Genomic DNA, 21,725 nt, shown 5'->3' on the forward strand with positions numbered 1-21,725 from the left:
ATTTCCTCTCCCTCCATTTCCTCCCACCCTTCCCAGTACCCAAACCCGGCAGTTCTACGTCTCCATTCAGCCACCCGTTGGGGAGCTGATGGCTCCCGTGTTCATGAGCGAGAATGAGTTCAAGAAGGAACAGGGTGAGTGCTCCCCAGGGTGGAGAGGGAAGGGCTCGGCACCACCCACTGGGGCCCCGGAAGCTCGTGGTGCAGTCCTGCTGGAAGGGCCTCGGCATCGTCAGAGCGTGGGCCTCTGGCAAAGGCTTCACAGAGGGTAGGACACTTCAGTGAAGCTTTGGAGAGAGCAGGACTCAGCCAGGCAGAAAATTCTAGGCCCGCATTCCAGCTTGGGAAAATATCATGAGTACGTGTTGGTAAAAGTTTGCAGGAACTGAGGAGAAAGACAATTTGGTTTGGAGCTTAGGAGTCTGTAGTACACAGAGGTAATGAGAACAAAGCTGAAAATGAGATGTTTGGTCCAGCATCTGGAAGTCTTGAATGCTGTGCTAAAGCATTTCAGTCCCAGAATTTCAGAGCTGGAAGGGGTCACCAAAGTTATCAGGTCCACCTCTGCTGTGAGAGAGATTAGGACTTCATTAGACTTCATCTTCCTAACAGTGCAGAGGTCGCCAAAGGTGTCTGTCTGAGGAAGGGGCCAGCTTCAGGCCTCTGCCTCAGCAAGGGGGATCTGGCAATACCCACAGCAAGGACTGGACTGGGGGGAGCCTGCAGTGGGGAACAGAGGCGGGACAGCCTAAGCAGGAGAAACACGGGGCTTTGTGAGTCCTGGCTTGAAATTCTGACCCCACCACTCACTTGGTGTGTGACCTTGGCCTAAATTCTGTGACTATAAGGCTATTGCAGTAGATCTGGTGAGAGAAGGTGGGAACCAGATGAGAGCCACAGCAGAGGGAATGCGGGGCTGGGTGGGTAGGGGGAAGGGGGCGGCCGTGGGCAGCTGCCCTGAGAAGAAGAGGGAGGCATGTGGGGATGGCAGGGAGAACTCGGTGCCCTTCCCCTAGACCAGGACTCGGCAAACTTTTCTCTGTAATGGGCCGGAAAGCAAACGTTTTAGGCTTTGTGGGCCACGTGGTCTCTGCTACAATTACTCGGCTCTGCTGCTATTAATGCAAAACAGCCCCAGATAACGTGTAAATGAACGAGCGTGGCTGTGTTCCAATAAAATTCTATTTATGGACACTTAAATTTGAATTTCACATAATTTTCATATGTCACGAAATATTAATCTTTTGATTTTTCCCCCCAGTGTTTTAAAAATATAAAAACCACTGTGGGCCGTACAGCTGGCAGGCTGGATCTGGCCTGTGGTCTGTAATGTGCCGAGCCCCGATCTGGAAGAAGGAGGAATGGGTTAGGCAGGGGAGGAGGGAAGATCATGGTTGGTTTCAGATAAGAGGACTGTGAGGTGCATTTGGGAAATTCAGGAGGAGGTGTTTAATAAGCCACTGAAGATGTGGGTCTGTGCCCCAGAAACACCTCTAGGCCAGAGTCATGAGTACAGAGGTGATGGAGGTGACAGCCAAAGCTGTGAGTATGAGTCAGATCCCCCTGGCAGAGAGATGGGTGGGAAGATAGGAAGGCCAAGGAACTTCCTTGTGGGAAACCCGCATGCTTCCGGAGAAGAAGGAGGGGAGGGATGAGAGAAGGAACAGAGCAAGAGGTGGAAGGGGAACCAGGAGAGATGAGAAGGCACAAGGGTGCCCTGGGGTGGTCTACAGGCCAGGATGACCCAAGACCTTCAGCTCCAGCAGACAGGAGGCCGCCCACATCAGAGAGCAGGCCATCGCCCAGGGAGACAGAGGCCATCTGCAGCGGGTTGGAGGAGACCAGGGCTTGAGGAAATGGAGCCCTCTTGGGAGGACTTTGGCCACGCAAGGGAGGGATGCACGGCAGTGGCATGAGGCGGGAGTCTTGCTTCCAGAGGGGACTTTTTAGGGACTTGGAGACTTGGACATGGGGAGAGTGAAGGGATGGGGCAAGGAAATGCCACTAGTCTGGAATTAGGAGAGGCAGGGGCAGCAGGAGAGGGATGTCCGTTCTCAAAAGGAGGAGAGGGGAAGCAGCAGGGAGGGGACAGAGGGGGTGAAGAGGAGGTGGCAGGAGGGCAGACAGGGTGTCGCACGGCTGGCCTAGAGTGTGTGAGTGGAGAGGAGAGGTCAGCCCTGTAGAGGAGAGGTTGCGGATGCTGGGGGCTTTGGGAGCCCTGGCCAGGTACGGAGCCGTTGCCTCCTTGAGCTCCTCTCCAAGCTGACTGGCCACCACGTCCACTGGTGCCTCCCTCCCAAGGGGATGGTCGCCCGGATGTCTGACGCCGGGGAAGTGCCAAGTCAGTCTTTGGTCAACAACACGGATAGAGCCCTGGGTGGGGTGGGCTGGGGAGGCTGGCTTCCCAAAGGAGGGTGCGGTCCAGGAGGAAAGTAGCCCCTGCTCAAGACAGAGAGAGGTTCACACCTGCTCTTAGCATGAGACCTCCCAGCCTGAGGAGAACTTGGTGAGGATACCCCGTGGTCAGACTCAGGAGCCAGCCTCTGGACCGTGTGGCCTCCGCCCTCATCATGACCTCTGTCCTCAGGAAAGCTGACAGGCATGAGCGAGATCACAGAGAAGCTCACACTGCCAGACACCTGTCGGAATGACCACATCGTGGTGCAGAGAGTGACTGCCGTTGCCAACCTGGGTCGTGTCCCTTGTGGGGCCTCTGATGAGTACAGGTACTCAGCCCCCAGCAGAGGGGAGAGGCGGGCTTTAGGGAGGCCTGCTTTGCAGGAGGGTCGCATGCCCAAAGGCCGAGACCCTTCCTCTACCCTCACCGCAGATTTGCGGGGAGGACGCTGACCAGTGGGAGCCTGGTCCTGCTGACCCTGGACGCCCGGCCCACTGGAGCCGCCCAGCTGACCGTCAACAGCGAGAAGATGGTGATCGGCACCATGCTGGTGAAGGACGTGGTGCAGGCTCTGACCCAGTGATTCCCGAGGGCTGTGACCTCTTTGACCCCTGCTTCTCTCTCCCTCGTGACATCTGGGCTGTTAGCCCCACCTGTCTTTGCTCTCTCTCTCTCTCTCTCTCTCTCTCTCTCTCTCATAGCAGTTTCCTCATGCCAGAGAGCATCGGTGGGGGGGGGGACTCTTGCCCTCTAGTCACTACCAGGCTCCCCCGCAGCCCCTCCCCCGCCCTGTGGGTCCCCTAGCGGCCTGTGTGGGGGGAGCCGCTCCCTCCAGTCTTCCTGGCTTTCTGTAGCTATTTCTGCAGCAACATCCCAATAAAGTGTCTTCTCCCTACGTGCTGGCTCAGCTTTCCTTCCTTCTGAGGGGATCCAGGGGAGACAGCTGCTAAGTGTGACCATGTGACCCTTGTGAAAGATCATTACTTTCTAGGGACGGCTGTGACTGACTCTCATAGGTGACTCTGGTTGTACCCCAAGGTGATGATCCCTTAGTCCCCAGGCATGTGTGCGGAAGAGACATCCAAGCAGGGATGGGAAGGCCAAGCCGGAAGAACTCCTTGGTCCTGCAAAAGCAAGGCCTTTCCGGTGATTATTGGTCCCCCTGGATTTCCCTCCTGGGCCTCTCTTTGGGAGAGACTCATAATGTGGGGGACTCCGCAAACATAGGTGCGAAGTTCAGAATATGTCAACTGTGGAGCCCCCACCTTGCTGGGGAGATGACCCGACCAGCCCTCCCGGAAGGGGAAGAACGGGAAAGAGATGGAAAGTGCTTCTCAAACAGCCCAGCATCAGATCACTTGCAGATTTCGTTAACATGCGGATTCTGATCAGTGTCTGTGGTGGGGCCTGAGAGCCTGCATAGAGAGTGCACACGGGTGGGTGGGGGGAGTGCAGAGAGAGAGAGAGAGGGAGCCAGGATCTGAAGCAGGCTCTGCGCTGACAGCCGACAGCCGGATGGAGGGCTCGAACTCAAACCATGAGCTCATGACCTGAGCTGAAGTTGGAAGCTTAACCGACGGAGCCACCCAGGTGCCCCCAGATTCTGCATTTCTAACAAGGTCCCGGTGGCAGATGCCGTCGCTCTGTGGATACACGTGTGCGGTGAAGATGTGGAGGGAGCCCCTGCCCCTGGGACAAGCCTTCTGGAGGTGGTCGTCAGGGTCATGGCCCACCTCGATGCCTTTCCTGGTGAGGAAAGAGGCCGAGTGAGCAGGGGTCCCAAAAGGTGTAAAAAACAACACAGTAGTATGTATTCCAACAACAACAACAAGAGTCTGTGATCAATAAGTTTCAGAATAATGGGTTTAAATGAAACAAGGTTACTTCCCACAGGCCTTCTCAGAGCCTTTACCATGACAATTTGCACTGTGACCTAACCATCCCCAAAGGGGCTAGGAAAGTGTTACCCAAACTCAGTTCTGACTTTGGAACACTCTCCTCCCCGCCCCCCCCCCCCCAGCACTGTGACTGCCTGGGTTACAAGGAACACACTCAATGATAGTTTGAGACGTGATGCCTCAGCTTCTGATCCTCTGTGCTTCAGACTCGTCCCTTGGCGGTATCTTCTCACAGCCCTGTTGCCCCATCCCCGAGCGAGTCTCTGCAGGGTAAAGACAGGTGCGGCAGGTGTTCCATCCTCCCATAGGGGACACCCAGGGGACACCCCCGCCTCTGTCTCTGGGGACTTGCCGGGCTCCATGGCACCAGAGAGCAGCTGCAGCCACTGCTTCGTGAGGAGCCTTGGAGCCCCACAGTCTCCCTGGGATCACTGTTTTTTGTCACTGCAGGTTTGGAGATGGGACTGATCTGCCAGTCAAGGGCCACTCGAATGGTCTTGTTCTCACTTCTGTCACTGAATCAGCACTGCCCACAGCATAAGAAGGTGAGAGCAGTTTCCCAGGGAATTTGAACAGGACCATCAGAGAATTACCAACGATTCTGTGCTTTACAACAAAGGTCCCAGAAGGACTCTGTTAGGAGCCGGAAGTGTACCCCTTGACCCCTCTCCAGGAGCTCACAGCCCGGACTCCCACAGCCTCTGAGAAAGGGGAGCTCCAACCCTGAGCGAGAATCCCGAATGCTGGAACTTTTAGCAACCACACACCTTCCCAGCTTCTCCCTGGTACCTGGAAAGAAAGAATGCTTGTCTTCTGTCTGCGATCTGGGAAGACGCAAGACACATACGTCCCTGTCTGTATTTTTAAGGGACTGTTTTAAAAAATACTATTTGAGAAATGTAAATGTAAACATAATATTCATGTAGAAAATTGTACAGATCACAAGTGTGCAATTTGATGAATAACCCGTGTAAACAAGAGACTGAGTGTGACGGCACGCCCACCTCAGGCTGCCTTCCGGTTTGCGGCAGTGTTTTGTTTTGCTCGGAGGTCACAGAGCTTCGAGACGGTCTGACACCAGACTCCAGTTGTCAGTGGGATCCCAGAAGGCCGGCGTGGACTTGTGTCAGGCAGTGCCGACGTGCTGGCCCGTGCTGCTCTCTGGGGCTACGAGGGCACCGACCACCCCCCGTGGCAGAGGCACCGACCACCCCGTGTATGTGGAAATAAGCCGGATTGTCTTCTTGCTTTAACTGAGGGAGAACGTGAGGGAGCAGCTCTGGGAAAGAAGGAACTCGTCAGGGCTTGGGCAAGGTGACCTTGATCTAGGCCTTTATGTGCCAGAACCCCAGCACCTGCACCTGCAGAGGGAAGGCACGGAGGAGGGGAGGGTGGGCGAGGCTGAGGCGTGGTCCTTCTCCCCAGGACAAGGCCAGACTGAGGCCCCGGGATCCTGACAAGAGCAGCTGCGTTCTCGCAAATAAACCCCTAAACTTGGTTTCCTTAGCTGGAAACCAAGCCCAGGGCCTCTTGGGTTCTCCTGGTGCTGAGACCCCGGGCATCTCTGACCCATTTACAAGTGGCTCAGGACAACCAGCCCTCAGTGTGATCAGTGTGGCCGCTGACCTCCAGGACGGCCCCCAGGGATCCCTGCTTCCTGGCATCCTCGCCCTCGGGCCATCGCCTCCCACCTTCCATCAGGCTCCGTGCGCGTGCACGCCAGCCGGGATACTGCCGCAGTGACGGTACGTCCTTTCTGAGATGAGGTTACACAAGTCAGCACGCCTCCATCCCCGCATCTTTCTCTCTTTCCCCATCTGGTCATTTGCTCTGGAGAGGGCCGGGAGCCATGTCTTGAGCTAAAGCCAGCAGCCCTGTGGAGAGATCCACGTGACCAGGGACTGAGGCTTTGCCAGGGGCCGCTGGAGCGAGCCACGAGGCAGACCTGCAGCTCCAGGCACAGCTTCCGATGACTGCGGCTCTGGCGGACAGCCCAGCTGCATCCCTGGGGCGGGGGGATCCCGAGCCAGAACCACCCAGCTAAGTCATCCTCGGATTCCTGACCCGCAGAAATTGTCCGAGGCCATACACTCTTGTTGTTTCAAGCTGTTGTTTGGGGTTCACTTTACAGCCACACATGAAGACAATCCAACCCCGACCCATCTCCTAGGGCGTTGGAAAAGTCCTTAGAGGCGGCCAGGGCTCCGGTCTCTGGCCTTCCAAGCACTTTGCTCTGACATTCAGCGTCAGTGCTGTGCTGGAGCAGGCTGGCGCTGGCTCAGAGCACCGACTGTCACGCCTCCAGGAATTCTGTGAGCTGGGTAGTGTCACGCTGGTAGTTTGAAATCAGCTGTGGTGGGAGTATTTACGCCACAGAAATAGGTGAATACTGCAGATCGATGGCCCTCCCCACAGCCAATTGTCAGACGTCTGCCAGCACACCTCTGCCTTTAATAATCTCTGTCCCTCACTGCTTTGAAAAAGTGTGATATTTATTTTTTTCATGTTTATTTTTCAGAGAGAGAAAGAGCACGAACAGGGATGGGCAGAAAGAGAGGGAGAGACACAGACTCCGAAGCAGGCTCCAGGCTCTGAGGTGTCAGCACAGAGCCCGATGCGGGGCTCAGACTCGTGAACCACGAGATCATGACCTGAGCCAAAGTCAGATGCCCAACTGACTGAGTCACCCAGGCGCCCCCCCAAAAACTGTGCTGTTTAAAGACTAAAGTAACAACCACTAGTGTACTGATTCCTGGCCTTAAGGACTGAAACATTTATCAATCCAGGCAATACTTCTCATACTCATTTCACAGACTCTTCCCTCCTCACCGATTTGGAATTTTCCATTTACCAATGCCATGCATTTTTGTTTTGTACTTTTACTACATATGGATGTGTCCCTAAACAACATGTGATATGGTACTTTGTGATAACAGTGTACTACGTGTTTTATTTTTTATGTTTTTTTATTTATTTTGAGAGGGGGGGAGAGAAAGAGAGAGAGAGAGAGAGAGAACAAGCAGGGGAGGGGCAGAGAGAAGGAGACAGAATCCCAAGCAGGTTCCGCACCATCAGCACGGAGCCTGGTGTGGGGCTTGAACTCACGAACCATGAGATCATGACCTGAGCCGAGATCAAGAGTTGGATGCTTAATCAACTGAGCCACACAGGCGCCCCTAAATTTTTACATAAATGGCATCGTAAAGTATGTATGTATCCTTCCTCCTGCTTTGTTCACTCAATATTATTTCTGAGTCATTTCTGTTTCTGTAACTGGTTTTATTTCATTTACTTTTCCTTATATATGATATTCCATTGTATGACTATACCACAACTTATTGGTCCATTCTCCTGCTGGTGGGCATTTAAGGTGGTTATTTTATTTTTGCAATTGTACATGATTCAGCTATTGGCATTTTTACTCCTGTCTCCTTTAACACATGCAAACATTTCTCTATGTTTCCCTAGGAGTAGAATCGCTGGGTCATAGAGCTTACACACCTGCAGCTTCACAAATCATCAGAGGAGCTACACTTGACGTCAAGAATGGTCACAGCACTTCTGTTCATGAGTCCCCAAACTAGAAACAACTCAAATACCAATCAACAGGAGAATGGAGAAACAAATTCAGTATAGCCGTACCAAGGAATACTACTAAACAATACAGAGGACTGAACTATTGCCACATGCGACCACATGGGTGAATCAATCGCACAGATATCACATTGAGGGGAAGAGGCCAAATCTTATATGAAGTTCTACAACAGGCAGGATGAATGTCAGGAAGTCAGTAAGAATAATAGTTACCCCGAGGAGTGAGGTATAAAGTGGGAAGAGCATGACGGAACCGTATAGGGTTCTGTAAAGATTCCAGGCCTTGATGTGGGTGATAGTTACCTGTATATATGTAGGTAAAAAATTAATGAGCTGTACACTTAAGATTTGTGCATTCCATACAATCCGTGTTATCCCTCAATTCAAAACATGTAGAAAAGAAAAACAAAAATCAAAGTCGGGAGCCAGTTTATATCCTCACTGGTGGTGATCCTGCCACTGGGATAGTGAAACTTTGTCACTTGGTCTGTGTGAGAGGTGTGAATGGTATCTACTGTGGTTTCATTTGCATTTCCCTGGTTATTGCTGAGGGTACACATCTAGTGATGTGTTTGTTGGCCATTTGGGTTTCCAGTTTCTGTCCATTGCCTCTTCCCATCTTTTGTCCTTTTTTCTATAGGGTTGTCTTTTTTCCCCCATTGATTGTAGAAGTTCTTATGTATTCTGGAAACTAGTCCTTTATAGATCTCACATTGCTGATATCTCCTTCAAGTCTATGACTTGTTTTTTTAAATTAAAAAAAAAAAACTTTTGTTAAATCAAAGTTTTAAATTCCAATGTGGCCAAATTTATCAACCTCCCTTTATGTCCTGTGGTTTTTGTTTCTTATTTACAAAATTCACCCATACTCTGAGGTAATAAAATATTCTAATATTTTCTTCTAGAAAATTTCCAGTAAAGCCTTTCACGTTTATATCTTTAACCCACTTTAAATTTACATTTGTGTATGATGAAAGGAGGGGCTGATCCACATTTTTAAATCCCACTTTAAAAGACATAAACGACAGCGACAACAAAGAACATGCTTACTTCTGCGCGGAGCATGGGAAAAGTCTAGCAGAGGCCTTGTGCTTACGTTGTTACCTCATGGTCTTGAGTTCCTCAGTAAATCCCCCTCCTGATCTTTTGCAACCGGAAAAATTGTTCTTCCAGCACTGTCTTTTGTTCTTTCAGCTCTCTGCTGTGGAAGCACTGAGCACCTGAGCATATAAAGGACTGGAGGGTCCCTCCTGTCCTCCTAGCATACGCGTTTAAAACTTAGTCCGGCCAATTACCGTTACACTTAAAACCTGTATTGTAAATCTTGGGCTTGACTACAGAGACGGTGCCAGGCATAGCTAGGCTCAAAAGCCTGTTTGTTGACTCTGAGAATGGATAATGCTGCCTATTTGTTCCTGCTACTTCTGCCAGTGACCAGCTGTGGAGACTTAACGGAGTCATTTAATATCTCCACCTCTGCTGCTTTCCACATCCTACCCTGTGGATCGTGGACACCTTCCAGTCAGAGGTACTGTTCTTCCTGTTCTACCTGTAGGCATGGCCAAGTGTGGGCAGGGAGCACAGGGGCATGGCCACACCTGAGGCCATGACTGTATTTTGACTCAGCCACCCCTTCCTTCACTATGTAAGGAGGTCTGGGGTCAGTCTGAAGGAAGCGCACACATCAGGGTGCTGGGAATCTTGTTCTCATCTGGTAGAGACTTCAGGCTCTGGAGCAGGAAGGCTGTCTGGGTTTGAGCTCCCACTCTTCCATTTCTAGCTGGGAGTCCTTAGGCTAGTTACTTCGTGGTTTTTTTTTTTTTTTTTTTTTTTTTTTTGCTTCCATTTTCTCATTGAACACAGGTAAAACACTTAGAACAGTGCCAAGTGCACAGTGAGTGCTCAGGGAAGGTCAGCTCTTATTATTGCAACAGCAAGTTTAGGAAGAGGGATTTTAAGCAGCAGCAATTTCTGTTCCAAGTCACCTGAAAGATGCATTCATTTTCTTATGGCTAGGAGCTTTAAAATATGAAAGAGCTCCCAGATACTTATTCCCTTGGGCACTAGCCCAGGTTTCAGATTCTTATCTTGTTCAGCTTTGGGCCAAGGAGGAGGAAGGATGCACACAAGTTTGCCGCAAGAGGGCTGGATGGGACCCCTAGACGTATTGGGCTTGGCTCTTTTAATTTGAATTAGTGACCAAATTTAAAATTGGGAAGATTTCACATTAAAACAAAAAACCTAAGACAAGCCGGATTGTCCTAAAAGATCCAGCTAGGCTGGGACCTCCTTCCTGCATGGTATCCACCAGCGAATTGCCCCTTCGGATGTGCCTTGGGCCTTTCCGGTGCTCTCACCCGCCCTTACGTGGGCTCCTGTGATATATATATGTAGGTGTCTAGGTTGGCATCCCCTAAGACAAGCAAGATACACCACTTCAGACCAGCTGTCCTATGTTGTCGGCCAGAGTAAAACTTGGGGGCGGGCTGCTCCCCAAGAAGGAAGGGCTCCAGGAAGGAACCCCTGAAGGAAGGTCCCAGTGCCGCTGAATCACAAGGTATGGTTTTCTGGGTAGCTGGAATGGGCTGCCTTGAGGATGGGGGCTGGTGGCTAATCAGGAAGAGGGTAGAACAGTTATGGGTAGGGGAGGCCAGGGCCCCCTTTTGTCCTACTCCTGCAGCCATCATCCTCTCTGCCCGTGACCCCAGCAACCCAAGGAAGCTCCCCGCAGGAGGATGTGTCTGAGACTGGCTAACTTTCACTGTCACTGAGTCCTCCTGTGCGCTTCCACTCCATCTGTTCTTACCCTGGCCACCTTCTAGGGTAATCCTCCTGAAACACTAGGTTAGGCCCTTGACTTCCTCTCCATCCACAGAAACCTACTGTTACCTACCCCCCCCCCCCCGCCCCCGCCTTAGCCATTAGATCTAGGCCAGCCTCACCAGCCTGCCAGGAAGGCAGCAGTCCTGTTTTCCCAACTGCCAGGAGGAGCCTTGTGCATAATAAATGCTTTCTAAACAGTGTTAGGACGATGAGATAACATGTGAAACACTCAGTAATGTTCTGCGAACGCTGGTCCCTCTCCTCCTCACTCCAGTCCCTGTTTCTCCCCAGCCGCTGCTAAGTCTCCAGTAACATCTTAAGAGACCTGATACTGCCATTCTCCTGTTTACAATTCTTAATAGTTCCCTGCTGTCTGCAAAATAAAGGCACTTCACAAACTGGGCCCAGGCTTCCCTCCTGTGGTGTCGGCACATATTCCCCTTAAGTCCTGCTCAAATTGAGCCTCTCTGTTCCATTCTCCTCCCTGCCTTTGCTCGGTCTCGGTCTCCCGCCTGGAATGCCATCTCCGCCTCTGCGCTTGCTTGGGGGCTCCAGACCGCTCCTGCACCAGCTACCCCAGGTCGCCTTTCCTGACGACAGCCGGGATCACGGTGGTTTCTCCTGCCCCGTGGCCGCCGCCCTGTCCCTCGTCCCCACTCCGTCAAGTCCCATCACAGTCCGGCAGGAGCGTCGGGATTGGTTTCCCCAGGGAACTGCGGCCCAAAGAGGACCCCGAGTGTCTTAGGAAGTTTCCGGAATCCCCCGACGCGCCCCCCTTCCAGCCCCGGGAGCAGCCGTTCTAGTGTGAGCACGCGCCTGCCTGAGTCCGGGAACAGGGGCAAGGGCACGGGCTAGGGCAGGGGCGCGCAGGGCCGGCTCCCGCCCTGGAGGGGTCCTTGGAAGAACAGGAGCACCGGCACGGGGCTCTCCTGACAAACCACACCGCCGCCGCGTCGCAGCGGCTTGTAAGTCCCACACGGGGAAAAGTGAGGCCCCGCAGAGAAGTGACTTGGGCAGGGTCACTAGGTGAGTAGCGCGCTCAAGCGTGGGCCTCTGGCCTCCCGGTCCTGGAGCCCAGCTCCGGGTGGGCGGCCGAGCCCTCGGCCGGGCCTGCAGGGAGGGGCGGGGCGGGCGGAGGCGGGGGCCCGGGCGGGGCCGACACAGGTGCTTCGCATCCGGCCGGGGCGGGGGGGGGGGGGGGGGGCGCGGCTCCGCGGGGCTTTATAAACGGCCCGGGGCGCGGCGCTGTGTGCGGCTTGCTGCAAAAATAGTGCCCACGTGTCTGCGCGTCCTTTGCCGCGCCGGCTCGCCGCCCGCCGGCCGGCCCGTCCGTCCCGCAGGGCCACGCCGGCCCCATGGCGTTCCCGCTGGTAAGAGCCGCCTGCCGCCCGCCGGGGCGGGGCCGGGCGGGGCGCGGTCCCGGCCGCTGCAGCTAACGGTCCGCGCGCAGCCTCGGCCGGCTCGGCGGTCCGCTCCTCCCCGCCCCCCTCCCCCCCGCCGAAGGAGCGCGAGCCCCGGGCGGGGCGCGGGTCACGTGCCCGCGGGCGTGGGGCCTCGTGGAGGAGTGTGTGCGAGGGGGGGGGCAGGGAGCCTCCTCGTGACTCAGGGCCTTTGGGCTTAAAGGCGCCGCGGCCCTCCGGGGGCGGCCGGCGGGGCCTCAGGCTGCACTGCGGTCGCCCGGTGGCCTCGAGTGTATGTCCAGACGGGAGCCGACCGGACGGAAAGGCGCCTCGGCGCCGGGAGCACTTCCTTCTCCCGCAGCCGTCGCACGTGAGACCCGAAGCCGCCGGCGCAAGGAGCTCACGCACCTCGGAGGGCCCCACGCAAGTCTCGTTCGTACCCAGTGGGCGGCGGGGGTGAGTGGCCCGGTGGGGCGGGGCTGCCGGCGGTGGAGACCCCCCCCCGCGCCGGACCTACGCCGATCTGAGAGTGCCACGACGGCAGCGGGCACGGCTCCTTTAAGGCGGAGGGATCAGGCCCCTCGTGCGGACCGCGCTTCCCGGCCCGGGAGGTCACGTGGCTTCACACGTTCGATTGTGCCGGAGCCGCGTTCTGGGGGCGGGGCTGGCGGGGTAGGGTCCCACGCGGGTGGTCGTCGGGCACGTGCGCCCGGGCTTCGCGCCGGGGAGGCTGGCGGCTCTGAGGTGAGGTGGGTCCTGCGGACGCCGGCGGGCGGCCGTGCAGGCGTGGGGGCGGCGCGGCTGTGGAGGGAGCGTAGGCCGCACCTGCCTCGGCTTTCCCCAAGGGCGGCCGGGGGAGAGAGGCCCCGGCGTGCCTGTGGCGCCCCGGTTCTGTCATTCTCTCCTCAGTCCAGGTTCGGGCCAGTTGCACCAGCTGGGGGGAGGCGGGGGCGGGCAGCTGGCTAGAAAGGCCCCGGTGGGGCCGACGGGACCCAGACCGAGGACAGGCCACTCACCCCCTGGCGGTCCCACTCGGCGTCGTTCCCCGGGCTTTTTCGCGGAGTGGGCGTTGTGTGTCGTGCGGCCGCCCCTGACTTTGTAGCCCTGTTCCCGGGGGGCGGGAGGCCGGGCCGGAGCCCTCGTGAGCCGCCCAGCGCCGCCCGAGGGCCTGCGACAGGCCGAGAAGCCGAGGCGCACCCGGGCCCGGGAGCGCAGCCCGGTTTCGCGGCCGCGTGCACCTTGCAGGCCTCGCCCCGCTGCGCGCGCCCCGCGGGAGCCTCGCGCCTGGGGAGGGAGGTCGGCCGCCGCACCCGTGAGGACCCGGCGGCGGCCCCTTTCCCCGGCCCCCCCCCCCCCGGTCCCCCCCCACCGCCGGGCGCCGCAGCTCCGCGGCAGCTGCCGCCTCTGGTCTCCCTGGCTACCGCTCCGCCGCCTCCCCGCCTGCCCGGGCACCGAGTAAACTCTGCGTCATCCGTCGGGGCGAAGGGCCAGCGGGGCGCTTGGCGCCCTGGGAGGCGCAGGTGTGCGGCCGGCCGCTCCCGGAGCGCAGGTGACGGCCAGCTTGCGCCCTCGGGCCGGGCCCGGGGACGCGCGCGGCTGACGGGGAGGAAGGGCTCCGTACGGGCCGCCCGGAACCCGGGAAGCTCAGGTCGGTGGGGGGGGGGGGGGTTCTGTCGGGGTGAGGAAGGGAATGCCAGGAGGGTTGGTTTCTGGAGCTCGGGGTGCTCCGGGCTACGTGTGGCGGGGGCGGTGAGGACGGGAGCGCCCAGGCCCCCCCCTCCCCTTCCCCCCCCCCCCCCCCCCCGCTGCTCTTCTCCCCTTCCCGGTGGCGCTGGCTTTGAGCCGCACGTGCTCCCAGAGCACGTTGCCGTCGGGGTTGGTTTTTGTCCCAGCGATCGAGTTCGAGCCCGAGTCGGCCCGGCGGGGGGATTTGGAAGTCGGCTTCCCTACGTGAAGGGTGCGTGTTCGTGAGCGCAAAACGCTTGCCATCCCTCCCCCCGAGGCGCGTTCTCCAATCCTCGCCCGGGCCCCCCGTGTGGAGGGGACTTTGGGCCAGCTGTACGCGAGCCGGTGCGGTGCACGGGGTGGGCGACCGTGGAAGCACGCCCAGGGCACGCGACGCGGCCGTGGTGCTGTGGTTTCTGCCGCCGTGGCACGCCTCCTGGCAGGGTTCACGAGGCAGAAAGTGGAAGAAGACCCCAGGCTTAACGCCCAAGGTGTTAGCCAGTGAGCTCTTGCTAGTGGCTCGGTATCCTCATGAGTCATCGAGCTGTTGGTTTTGTTTTAAATCCTTAAAGCTGGTTGTGTGCTCCCATCCCTCCAGGGGCCCGAGGTAATGTAAAGGAGCGAAGTGGGGAGAGGAGGGAAAGAGTTGTAGTGCGTCCGGAACCACAGAATTTCCGTCTCTCTGAAGGGAGCAGCTGGTTGCTGCCACGCAAAAATGTGGGCCCAGGTTGATGGATCTTTGATTTTTTTCTTGCTAGCTAAAGCTGCCGGTCTGTCTTAAATGCAGCAATTAAACTGAATAGTGTAGGACCAAAGGTAATCTGTCTCTGAAGAGCAGATTCAAGGTGAGGACTAGACTAGTTTTGGGATCTCGGTCTTCAAATGTTCCTTTTAGGTGTCCCCCCCCCCCATTTTGTAAATGGGGAAACAGGCTCTGAAATCACGTTACAGGGCTATTAAGGAATAAAATTCAAGTGTGAACCTAGGTCTTTCTGGTGCCGTAGCTCAACGTGATAGTCTGTGTATTCCGGTATGTCCGAGGGGGTCAAGGCTTACTGGTGATGTAGTTTGTAGAGAAAATGCGGTGCTTTATGCTGGAGCCCCATTTGCAGGCAAAGTGAGCCTTACTTAACTGCGTTGGAGGGAATGTCTGGTTGTGGAAGTCAGTGTGGGTCTTCTGAGCATTAGTGCAGCGGCGTTGCCGTCGGGAGGAATGTGCTGCGTCTATCATTCCACCATGTGTGTCAGAGCGGTTCGCTGATCTGAGAGAGCCTGAGGTCTGGAGAAATCGGGCTCCTCCCACTGGGGCGGGGGTGACCCTCCCAACCCTCTGCACAAAAGACTTTCCTTTTTCAGGACAGCTAAAATTCTAATAACTTTTGAGATTAGGCAAATGTGAAATTAGATAATTGTTTGAAGACTCCAAAAGGAGAATGTGGCTTATTAAGTCTCACCTTTTCTCTCATAGCTAAGGTTCCCAAAATCATGCCTCCTAGATTTCCAGGAAGAATTAATAGGGGTTTTAGCAGTACTTACTGAGATCTTCTTGAATAAGCTTCCAGGGCGTAAGATGCCTCTCTTTGCCAGGAATGAGAGACTGGGTTTTCATTCTGGGTAAAACTGAGTAAAATTTAGACTGGCAGCAGTGTACAGAGCTACACTAGCAGAGGTAAAGGGATTTGTACCTTTTCTGTATTTTATTGCCAAAGGGTTTAAAGCATAAAGCAGTAAAGACCATTTTGCCAGAGGGATTTTTCTGTGAAAATTCACAGAGAAATATAGACTTGATAGCCTTTTTTTTTTTTTTTTTTTTTTTTTTTTTTAAACCTGTGGTCTGGACAGTTTTTGGAAGGTTGGAAGCTTTAAAATGTTACCTGTTTCCAGCTGCTTTTCTAGCAGACCTTTTTAGCCCAAGCACTCAGGAGTTTAGTGTTTGTGAATTTGGGGGTGGGCAGGAAGAGGGAGATGACTAAAGTAGCTTTCTGCTGGTACTTTAGTGTTTACGTGATAGGCAGTATCTGTGCAGATTTTCTCATTCATTGGTTTCAGGTCCCTTGTCTAAATGACCGTTCCCTAAAATTATGTGTTTGTTTGAAGTGCAAATTAATTAGTGGGCTTGTACCTCTGGCTTGAAGTTTGGGACAGGAATGCATACCAAACCTGGATATTAAGGGTAGGCTGTTATCTTCAGTAGCTAGTGGTGGAGTGAGTAAAAGAAATCATAGGATCAAATAACAAATTATTTTCTTTCCTATGGGAGAGCTGTGCTAATCCCATCCTGTTTTGCAAATCTGCTTTTCCTAGGCAGTATCTAAGCTGTACTGACTCTGGGGAGAACTTGCCAGAAAGCCTGGGGATAGAGGGTGAGGGGGTTAGTAAGGGGGTTGGACCCAGAGGTTGGAGTAGAGGAGGCTACAAGAATTTTTGCTTCAATCTGTTGTTTGATTTAAAGCCAAGAATCCTTGATCGCACCTGCCTCCTTGGCCCCCCACATTGCTGCTTTGGAAGTGCTTTGTTTTCTTTCCTGCCATTGTTGCAGGCTGCTTTGGTTATACCTCCTCATGAGAGCTCAGCCACTTCAGTGAGCACAAATTTTAAGTGCTGAAAGTTTTTATGTTCAAGGTAGGAGCCCCCCCCCCAACAAGACATATCTGTTATAATAAACTATCTGAAAAGGTGGAATGAACCAAGGTACATAATGTGTGTTAATATTTCCTATATTTTATGGGGAAAATTATCTGACTTTCCATAAAAAGTCCGTAACTAAATTTCAGTATTAAATTTGCATTGTAAATATGATTTTCAGTAAGTTTTCTTATTTGGGATTTAAAAAGCCTCCAGTCAGGGATTATTTTGCTTCCTTAACGTATAATATGTTTTTAAATAACAGGCGTGGGGGGGGGGGGAGGGAGAAATTCCTGACTAGTTGGGGTAGAGCTTTGCTTTCAGTAGCGCAGAAGAACCCTTAGGCATGGATAACGTTTGAATTCTACTTTGTTTTTTTAGTATTGCTGTATGGTTGGAACACTTGTTGGATTATAGTGAGTGAACACTCTTTGTTTTGATTTTTAAGGCATTTTGTGATTACTTGCCTTGAGGTAATTGTAGAATCCCTAGAGGGCAGGTCTAAAGATTGATTTGTGTGTGAAAAATGGGTCACGGTTGTATCTAGCTGTTGATTCTGGGAGTAACTTAGCTGTAATAGCGTTACCGGTTTCTTTATTCTTGGCCAGCGTTATATGCTGATATGTGTACCATCCTGACGGATTTAGCACGATGGCCAGAAGTCTGTCTCCTTGGATAAAGGTATGGGAGTAGCTTTCTGTTGGAGGAAAGCAGTTACCTTGAGCTGTTTTTGTGTTTTTTGTTTTTTTCCTTTTGACAGAACACTTAATCTCTTACTACTTAACACCTGTGCTCTCTGCATTCTGGCTTTGTGCTCCTGGCTTCTGGCTCTGATACCATCTGTCTCCCAAGTCTGTCCTTTCTCCTGAGACTGTTGTGCTTGTTTGTTTGTTTTAAGCTATAATTTTGGAATGGTTTTGAAGCTTAGAAGATATTAGAGACCTGTCGGTCTCCCAGATGTAACTTGGAGTTGACAACGCAGATCCTTATGGCTATTTTCACGGATGAGAGAATTAAGCTGAGAATGAAAAGTGGTTGTTTTAAGTCCATTCAGCGAGTGGATGATAGAGCCAGAACTTGAACTCTGGTCTCTTCCTTTCCAGATGGGTATTTCTAGAATTCAGGCACCTTGACCTTTGCTATATTGGTCTCTGAGACTTAAAATCTCAGTCTCATGAGACTCTATAGCTTTCCCCTTGCCCTGTCTGGTCTTTTCTTGTCCTGGCACTTACAAGCTTTCTCATCCCCCTGAACGCCACATTCCTTATGGTTCATTCTGTTGGCTCTTTCTTGTCCCTTTATACAGAGGGCCTGTATATTCTTGCAGCACTAGTTCTCTCTCTGTGTGACCAGGTTTGAGGTTGTTCTCCAACTGTAATAGCGTTACTGGTTTCTTTATTCTTGGCCAGCATTATATGCTGATATATGTACCATCCTAACAGGTTTAGCAGCATGGCCAGAAGTCTGTCTCCCTGGATAAAGGTATGGGAGTAGCTTTCTCTTGGAGGAAAGCAGTTACCTTGAGCCCAGCCCTGATTGTTCTCAGAATCCATAGTTCTGACTGGCTTACTGAATGAGTTCTATCTTGCTGAAGTACCGTGAACCCAGTAGTTTTAAAAACAGAACCATTTTTTTCCCCTTACTTCATCTCCTGGGGCCAATCTGATTCTATCCCCTCTACCCAATTAGTCTCTCCCCCCGCCCCCCCCAACTAGACTGTAGTATCCTCTAGGGGGAGAGAATGTGTTTGGGTGTTCTGATTTTTGTTAAAAAAAAATTTTTTTTTAACATTTATCTATTTTTGAGACAGAGACAGCATGAACAGGGGAGGGTCAGAGAGAGGGAGACACAGAATCCAAAACAGGCTCCAGGCTCCGAGCCGCCAGCACAGAGCCCAACGCGGGGCTTGAACCCACAGACCGCGAGATCATGACCTGAGCCGAAGTCGGACGCTCAACTGACTGAGCCACCCATGCGCCCCTGATTTTTATTTTTTTAATGTTGATTTATTTTTGAGAGAGAGCACATGCAGGGGAGGGGCTGAGAGAGAGAGACAGAGGATCTGAAGCAGGCTCCACACTAACAGCAGCAAACACCATGGGGGCTCAAACTTAGGAAATGTGGGACCATGACCTGAGCCGAAGTTGGACTCTGGAACTGACTGAGCTACCCAGGCACCCCCTTTCTTTAAAATTTTTCAGTTACTGGAGGCCCTAGTACAGACACTAGGTAAATACATATTTGCAGCTTTCCTTTGGAAACTATAAAGCCTTGATGTGGTCTAACTCTGTGTCTCTCTTAGCCCCTGCCACCTTTCCTTCCTTCTCCCTTACCATGGCCACTGCTAGTTCAGGCCTCCCTTCAGTATTTTCAGTCTGGTCTTTACCTTTTTCCTCAGTTCTTGGCTGCTCACACCCACCACTCTGGAGCGCTACTATACTAGTGGTCCTGTTGCTCCTCAGACCTATCCTCCTGGGATTGCAGAGCAAGAAGAGTAGAGTCACTTCTAGTACAGTTTATTGGCATTGCCTTGATTCCTGCGAAGGTGCCAGTTTTACCCACTCGTTACTTTTGTATCATCGTTGCAGATGTTAGCATAGTGAAAAAAGAAATTGGTATTTTAAGGTTATGAAAGTAGTTTTAGCCGTGTGGGCTTCTGAAAGGGCTTTGGGGACCTTCATGAGTGCACAGACCTCACTTGGAGAACTGCTTCCACACAGTAAGGGCCAGTCCCCTTGGTAGCGTACGAAGCCCATCATGGTCTGGCTTCAGTCTAGTGGTCTACTGGTCTCCTCCTTGAATCTTTTTAAAATTGAGAGAGAACGTACATATGGTAAAAGGCACTAATTGTAAGTGTATAGCTTGGTTAGTTTTTACGTGTTGATGTTATTTTTATATACCTAAGAAACTGCCACACAGATGAAGATCTAGAATGTTCCCTTCACTTGTTAAGATTCCCTGTGCCCTTTGCCATTCTGTATCTCACCCTTGACCCCCCCCCCCCCCCCAATGAACTACTGTTCTGACTTCTGTTGTCATCGATTGGTTTTGCCCATTTTTGAACTTACAAATGAAATCGTGTAGCATGCACTCTTTGGTGTCTGACACCCCCCCCCAGCTTAATTTAATATCTGAGATTTCTACAAGTTGCAGTGGAATCCCGAATTGATTGCTATAATCCTACCATTTCCAGAATTAATAGAGTGAATTACTACACCTAAACTGTGCAAGCAATGTGATTTATGCTGAATACCTGCTTCCCTCCTGGAGTCTGGAATTTGGGTGTATTCCAGGCAGAGGCTGCCTTTGTGACCACCCCTCAATAAAAAACCCTGGGAGCCAAGTTTCTAGCAAGCTTCCCTCGTTGGCAACATTTCAGGTGTGTCGTCACAACTTGTTGCTGGGGGGAGCTAAGCGATTAAGTTTATCTTCTATGACTCTCCTGTAAGAGGACTCTTGGAAGCTTGTACCTGATTTCCCCCAGACTTTGAACCATGTGCCCTTTCCCTTTGCTGGTGTTTCTCTGTATCTTCTGGCTGTAATAATTAGCTGTATGTGCTGAGTACCACTCTATGCTGAGTCCTGTGAGTCCTCTTGGTAATTGATCAAATCTGGGGGTGGTCTTGGGGACCACCAGCACTGTGGGTGTTTTGTTTCTCTTCAGAGTTTGAGTATAAAACTGCTGTGACTATTGTACCTGCCTTTTTATAGTCCTGCATACTTCTTTCTCTTGTGTATGGGAGCCTGAGTGCAACTTCTGGGTCATAGCATAGTGTCCCTTGCAATTAAAATTCTAGCAACAGCGAACTTCTAGTTGCCTGAAAGCACCCATTTCATCCCCCCTTGCCCTTGTACATGTTCTTTTTTTGCCAGACTGCCTTCCCCACTCCTCCTATGACTGTATGGTAAAACCTTTCAATATTTTCACCTCCCTAATACCCTTGTTATTTCTTTATATATTTATTGTTGAGCTTACAAAATAGCATGTAACATACTCGATGTGCTTGTGTTCCCATTAGACTAACTCCTTGGGTGCAGGGATTGTCTTATTTACCCTCTGTCTCCAGAATGGCTCCTGGCATATGATGAGAATACAATCAGTAAATGTAATTGTTTTTTTTCCCAACATTTATTTATTTTTGGGACAGAGAGAGACAGAGCATGAATGGGGGAGGGGCAGAGAGAGAGGGAGACACAGAATCGGAAACAGGCTCCAGGCTCTGAGCCATCAGCCCAGAGCCCGACGCAGGGCTCGAACTCACGGACCGTGAGATCGTGACCTGGCTGAAGTCGGACGCTTAACCGACTGCGCCCCCCAGGCGCCCCCCAATAAATGTAATTGTAATCTTTGGGTCTGCAATCACCAGGTTATGTTGTTATGGGTTCTTTATTTTTTGTTCATGTAAATTGTCTCCGGTCTGAGGGGTTTAAAACTCCCAACTGCTGAAATGACTTTGAGTGGGTTGGGGCTTTGACAGTGACAGAGCTAGAATTGGTGACTAAATTTTTATTTTTCATCCTGTCTTAACATTGAAGAAAGGAGTCACTACCATTTATGGAGGTTGTGATTGAGGTGGTCGAACATGCCTGTGAAAGGCATGTGATATGGGTCTGCCTTCCTGTGGTGTCTGAATTGAGTACCTGCAAATGTGGCAGATATGATACTGAGTACTGCTTCAATGAAGGTTTTTGAGGGCCTTACCATTTATAAAATGCAGAGCTAACAGTGCATATGGCTAACAGTTTGATAGGTAAGGGTGACAAGAGCTACAATTTTGGTGGCCATGTGTTCTCTATATTCTTGAGCAGTCATGGTATTAAATATTTCCTTCATGTTCTCATAAACCTGTCCTGGAAATTGTAGGATTTCCTTTTCCAGACTGAGTTTATAGTGTGTGTGTGCGTGTGTGTGTGTGTGTGTGTGTGTGTGTGTGTGTGTGTGTGTATGTATGAGAGAGGGAGAGGGAGAGAAAGGGAGAGGGAGGAGGGAGAGAGAGATGCATTAGATATACTCTGTGGAAACTGAAAACTAATCAGAAAAGAGAGATCCAGAAGAAAGGGGTTCCTGAAGTAAATGAGTGGAGAAGAGTTAAGGATCAGATCCCCCCAAATAGCAAGTAAGATGAACTTGAAATGTTGGTTGGGTTTGGCAACTATGAAGTCCTTAATTTAGGAGTTCTGTGGTGTCTTTTTGCAGCTTTGTGCCAGCAGGATATCGTGGGTTCAGGGGACAAATGGGTTAAGAAGTATAGCACCTTTTTAG

General features: G+C 52.3%; 2 protein-coding genes across 15 annotated transcripts in view; both read left to right on the plus strand.

Annotated features, from left to right (window-relative positions):
- AP3B2 (adaptor related protein complex 3 subunit beta 2) overlaps positions 1-3,292 on the plus strand; it is a 34,480-nt gene extending 31,188 nt beyond the window's left edge. For all 4 annotated transcript variants that reach the window (XM_045058745.1, XM_023254867.2, XM_019831815.3 and 1 more), the window contains exons 24-26: positions 37-134; positions 2,587-2,725; positions 2,830-3,292. In XM_045058745.1, coding sequence (XP_044914680.1) covers positions 37-134; positions 2,587-2,725; positions 2,830-2,980 — 388 coding nt within the window. In that variant the 3' untranslated portion in view covers positions 2,981-3,292. The remainder of the gene's footprint in view (positions 1-36; positions 135-2,586; positions 2,726-2,829) is intronic.
- Positions 3,293-11,593: 8,301 nt separating this feature from the next.
- The window catches only part of CPEB1 (cytoplasmic polyadenylation element binding protein 1), a 92,024-nt gene continuing 81,892 nt past the window's right edge, over positions 11,594-21,725 (plus strand). For 2 of the 11 annotated variants that reach the window (XM_011282776.4, XM_011282775.4), the window contains exon 1: positions 12,377-12,568. In XM_011282776.4, the coding sequence (XP_011281078.1) occupies positions 12,407-12,568 (162 nt within the window). In that variant the 5' untranslated portion in view covers positions 12,377-12,406. Of the gene's footprint in view, positions 11,739-11,945; positions 12,083-12,362; positions 12,569-12,716; positions 12,857-12,891; positions 13,027-13,614; positions 13,761-21,725 lie in introns of those variants that run through there. The other 9 variants (XM_019831822.3, XM_023254879.2, XM_023254883.2 and 6 more) reach the window with 9 other exon arrangements.

This window comes from Felis catus, chromosome B3 (genome assembly GCF_018350175.1).
Source record: "Felis catus isolate Fca126 chromosome B3, F.catus_Fca126_mat1.0, whole genome shotgun sequence".
In the NCBI taxonomy this organism is placed as follows: Eukaryota; Metazoa; Chordata; class Mammalia; order Carnivora; family Felidae; genus Felis; species Felis catus.